The sequence below is a fragment of the Morone saxatilis genome, unplaced genomic scaffold, assembly GCF_004916995.1.
Source record: "Morone saxatilis isolate NCDOM2014 unplaced genomic scaffold, NCSU_SB_2.0 Contig11, whole genome shotgun sequence".
Taxonomy (NCBI): Eukaryota; Metazoa; Chordata; class Actinopteri; family Moronidae; genus Morone; species Morone saxatilis.
Genome location: NW_023339663.1, coordinates 636,481 through 641,899, shown reverse-complemented (window position 1 = coordinate 641,899; position 5,419 = coordinate 636,481). Strand labels below are relative to the sequence as shown.

General features: G+C 45.2%; 1 protein-coding gene across 1 annotated transcript in view; it reads left to right on the top strand.

The window, feature by feature from the left end:
• The window catches only part of LOC118320838 (transient receptor potential cation channel subfamily M member 1-like), a 12,818-nt gene that overhangs the window by 6,340 nt on the left and 1,059 nt on the right, over positions 1-5,419 (top strand). Inside the window, 10 exon segments of the mRNA XM_035651954.1 lie at positions 646-675; positions 758-1,050; positions 1,569-1,797; positions 1,892-2,023; positions 2,094-2,234; positions 2,742-2,870; positions 3,037-3,288; positions 3,841-4,015; positions 4,893-4,913; positions 5,216-5,364. Of these exon segments, the coding sequence (XP_035507847.1) occupies positions 646-675; positions 758-1,050; positions 1,569-1,797; positions 1,892-2,023; positions 2,094-2,234; positions 2,742-2,870; positions 3,037-3,288; positions 3,841-4,015; positions 4,893-4,913; positions 5,216-5,364 (1,551 nt within the window).

Below are 5,419 nucleotides of genomic sequence, written 5' to 3'. Positions count from 1 at the left end.
CTCCATTCATAAAACCAGTAATTTTTGTTGGTCTCAATCACCAACTAACTCACCGAGTCAGATATGAAAATATTTGTGAAAGGGGCCGTAATAGCCACAGCATAAGCTAACCTTTATCTTTAGGGACAAACTACAGGTTGTTGTTTCTGCCACTGACAGCATCAGGTCTGTTATATCAGTGGGTTGAACATTATGGCAAAGCGATCCTACAGGGGGAGATAGACCTTAGTTTAACTACAAACAGCCCTATAATATCAGCTATCGGACCTCTTCCAACCCAGCACTCCGAGACAAAACGACTAACACTAATAACCTTCAGCCTCAATCCGTCGAACTTCTTCAAAGGGCGACAGCAAACAGCCAATCAAATCATTAAAACGCTCTATGCTGGGGAGTTCCAACATGTTAGCATGTAGATGATAAAAACAGCAGTTTCAGGGGTGGGGGGAGCAGACCGTGGCATAGAAACAAACCACGAGAGGCTGCGATACAATACAGGCAGAGGGAGTGAGACACCATGTGACTGTTGATGTTTATATAAAAAAATAACCTTTAAGGATCCTGGAGCTGGAGAATTAGTTCAAATCTTAATTGTGGTTCTGTGTCTAATATTAATGTAGAATAATGAACTGTTCTCTCTTACAGCCTAAAGCTCTGAAGCTTCTTGGAATGGAGGTTTGTGACTTTTGACTTTCTGAAAATGATCAGTGTTGATGGTGGATTTAGATTCTGATGTGGACTGATGTGGTTCCCGCAGGATGACGAGCCCCGTCCGAAGGGGAAAGGGAAGAAGAACAAGAAAAAAGAGGAGGAGGTGGACATCGATGTGGACGACCCAGAGGTCAGCAGGTTTCAGTACCCCTTCCACGAGTTGATGGTGTGGGCCGTGCTGATGAAGCGCCAGAAGATGGCGCTCTTCCTGTGGCAGCGGGGGGAGGAGGCCATGGCCAAAGCTCTGGTGGCCTGTAAACTCTACAAAGCAATGGCCCACGAGTCATCCCAGAGCGAGCTGGTGGACGACATCTACCAGGACCTAGAGAACAACTCCAAGTGAGTCCACGACACATCTGAAATCACCAGGGTCAATCTGGATAATGTTGTTAGTTAATGTTCGCCAACTAACAAATACCCACAGGAAAGCAAAGGTTAGCCAGACAGCGTCACTAATGTTGGCGCCACGCTTAATAACGTTATCCGGCTCCAAGATCAGTGATATTTAGTGATCAATAATTATAATCCATTCAGATACACATATTCTGCATAATGATTCCTTTTACTTTTGGTACTTTAAAGTATATTTTGATGTTAATATTTTAATACAGTAAATGATGAGAGTACTTCTTCCCTTCCCTCTGCCCTGTGTCTACAGCACTAATCTCTGCCCTGTACCTACAGCACGGACCTCTGCCCTGTGTCTACAGCACTGACCTATGCTGACAGTGTTTAGACTAAACGTGTCTCAGTTTTATATGCAGTGGATAGAACACATTAACAGAGTTTCTGGTTTCTGCTGTGCAGTAAAGAGCCTGAGGGGGGCGCTCCTTAGACTGAGTGTGCTTTCTGTGCAGGGAGTTTGGTCAGCTGGCCTACGAGCTGCTGGATCAGTCGTACAAACACGACGAGCAGGTGGCCATGAAGCTGCTTACGTATGAGTTGAAGAACTGGAGCAACTCCACCTGTCTGAAGCTGGCAGTCGCTGCCAAACACAGAGACTTCATAGCACACACCTGCAGTCAGATGCTGCTCACCGACATGTGGATGGGCTGCCTGAGGATGGGCAAGAGCAACAGCCTCAGGGTACTGAGGAGCTAGACTCGACCCTTCAGGCATTGAAATAAAACGTTTTTATTGTATTTATATTAAGTTTATTAATGAAATGTCCCATCTCCAGGTGATTTTAGGGATCATCTTCCCTCCTGCGATTCTTCTCTTGGAGTTTCGTCTCGGAGACGAGGGTTCGTATCATTCATCCAAAGAGAACGAGGACGGAAAAACTAAAGAGGACGACAACAAATCCAGCAAGGTAGAAACAAACAATGTTGATCACAGTTTCTGAGTTCACTCCAGTTTGAGTGACAAAGAGTGGGTTTTAGGATGCCGTCTCCAACATCGACGCTATGTCAAAGAAAGGAGACGAAGAAGAAGAGCAGAAGAAACACAAAAGGAGGACTCCCATCGGGAGGAAGATCTACGAGTTCTACAACGCCCCCTTCACAAAGTTCTGGTTCAACACGGCAAGTTTTAAAATGATATACTGTGATATATCAACTGCGTTATAGTATTCTTACATATGAATATTTTTATTCAGATACTGAAGTTACATCAGGTAACTAATGTTTTATTCATGCATATAGAGTAGTCTAATAATAATAACAATATTAATAATTAAAGTAACAATTATAATAATAATAATAACTAAAATCTTTCCTCAAGAAAATGTGTGATTGCTGCCTCTGCTGCTGCTACCACTGTGTACAGACACTGAAAGGGTCCCAGCAAGACGTTTTGTGATACCACCCACCCATCAGTCGTAACTGAATACTGGGACATGGCAGTGTTTTATTAATGGCATTGACACTAATAGGCTTTAAATTTGAATTATGTGTCTGTTATAAACAATTATTGGTCTTCGTTAAAACGTTACTATTATATGAATGTGATACACAGTACAGACAGTAACAGGGTAAAACAGACACAGTGTTACCATGTAACCTGAATGTGACGTGTATTTTTGTGTGTAGATCTCTTACCTGGTGTACCTGATGTTGTATAACTACATCATCCTGGTGAAGATGGAGCGATGGCCGTCTCTGCAGGAGTGGATCGTCATCTCTTACATCATCACTCTGGGACTTGAGAAAGTCCGACAGGTAAACCCTGAGACACACCTGAAGATCCACAGACAGCTGTTCAATTTATTACCTGAAAGGACCTGGAGCAGCAGAGGAGGAGTTCTGACTTCACCTCCTTAAATGTTTAACATTCAGAGACCAAATACTCAGGTAGAGAGTTGAACTTTGACCCCTCTGTTGTCAGATCCTGATGTCTGAGCCGGGCAAACTGAAGCAGAAGATCAACGTGTGGTTGGAGGATTACTGGAACATCACAGACCTGGTGGCCATCTCAGTCTTCCTGCTGGGTCTGCTGCTGCGACTGCAGAATGAACCCTCCATGGGCTACGGACGCGTCATTTACTGCGTTGACATCATCTTCTGGTACATTCGGGTCCTCGACATCTTCGGCGTCAACAAGTACCTGGGACCCTATGTCATGATGATCGGTAAAATGGTACGACCTCATCACGGGATGACATCACAGACACAGTTCAATGTAATGCTGCGTTCCCACCAACATTACTACGAACTAAGTTCATAACTAAGCATAACCCTGATCAACCAAACTCAATTAGAAAAACAAACATTTTAAAAGTTGTTCGCCAGCATGATGTCATTATTTCAGGATCATTTTGACTGCTGTTGTAAGTCAGATTAAAGGGCAAGTATTCACCTTGTTAGCGCTCATAGGTCTGTGCTGTAGATACAGGGCAATACTGTGCATCTGATTCATGTAATATTAACAACAGTTATATTGTTATATAATATTATGGGACATTTTTGTACTCGCTGCTCCTGCAGGTAAACGAGCGTGAGTAATGTGAGGCGATTATTTGCTTCACCTTTGGTTGGAACACAACATAACTTTATTGTTCAGGGAAACACAATGTTCACAAAATGTTACCAAGAGAGGAAAAATAAAACAATTCAAGATTCGAGATCCTCTGATCAATGTGTCTGTTGTTGTTGTAGAAATGTACATTAATAATCAATAATCTGTCTTCAGATGATTGACATGCTGTACTTCGTGGTCATCATGCTGGTGGTGTTGATGAGTTTCGGCGTTGCTCGGCAGGCCATCCTCCACCCGGACGAGGAGCCAACATGGCGGCTCGCCAGAAATATCTTCTACATGCCGTACTGGATGATCTACGGAGAGGTGTTTGCAGACTCCATAGACCGTAAGACTAGAGTTCATAGTAAGACACAGCCGTTAGTCCTCACCCTCTGTCCACTGTCCTCACCCTCTGTCCTCTTTCCTCACCCTCTGTCCTCTTTCCTCACCTTTTGTTCTCTGTCATCAACCTCTGTCCTCACCCACTGTCCTCTGTCCTCACCCTCTGTCCACTGTCCTCACCATCTGTCCTCACCTTTTGTCTTTCGTCCTCACCCTCTGTCCTCACCCACTGTCCTCACCCTCTGTGCTCTGTCCTCACCCTCTGTCCTCTGTCCTAACCCACTGTCCACTGTCCTCACCCTATGTCCTCACCCATTGTCCTCCGTCCTCACCCTCTGTCCTCTGTCCTCACCCACTGCCCACTGTCCTCACCCTCTCTCCTCTGTCCTCAACCTCTGTCCACTGTCCTCACCCTCTGTTCTCACCCTCTGTCCTCATCCTATGTCCTCTCCCTCTGTCCACTGTCCTCACCCTCTGTTCTCTGTCCTCAACCTCTGTCCACTGTCCTCACCCTTTGTCCTCTGTCCTCTGTTCTCTGTCCTCACCCTCTGTCCTCTGTCCTCACCCACTGTCCTCACCCTCTGTCCTCACCCTTTGTCCACCGTCTTCACCCTCTGTCCACTGTCCTCACCCTCTGTCCTCACCCTTTGTCCTCCGTCCTCACCCACTGTCCTCACCCACTGTCCACTGTCCTCACCCACTGTCCTCACCCTCTGTCCTCCGTCCTCACCCACTGTCCTGTCCTCAGCCTCTGTCCACTGTCCACTGTCCACTGTCCTCATCCTCTGTCCTCACCCTCTGTCCTCACCCTCTGTCCTCTGTCTTCTCTTAATTTGTATTATTGGTTATTGATTACTGTCTCTCTCTCTTACCCTCCACAGTTTATGCGATGGAAATCAATCGTAAGTATCTCAGACATAATGAAAACATTTATTTGTCGTTGTTGATGCAGACAGGAAGTCTCCTGACACCTTCACAATAAAAATCACCTTCACTCTGTCCTGTTCGAATGTTTTATTGGTAAGCAGCAAAAATGGATAACATTACCTTGTGAGTCAAAAGTGGGAATGGCGGACTCTGCCACTATGAATAGGAAGTACTATAATATAGTTGTATAGTAGAGAGAATCAATTACTGAATGTGAAAAGACTGACAGACAGACAGATATGTAGACTGGACATAAATTATGCTGTCTGTGTCTCAGCTCCGTGTGGAGACAATTTGTACGATGAAGACGGGAAGAAGCTTCCTCCCTGTATCCCTGGAGCCTGGCTCACTCCCGCCATCATGGCCTGTTACCTGCTGGTCGCCAACATCCTGCTGGTCAACCTGCTGATCGCCGTCTTCAAGTCAGTGCTCAGACCAGTTCTCATTACTGTCATATACTGTAATATAAATGGTAAATATA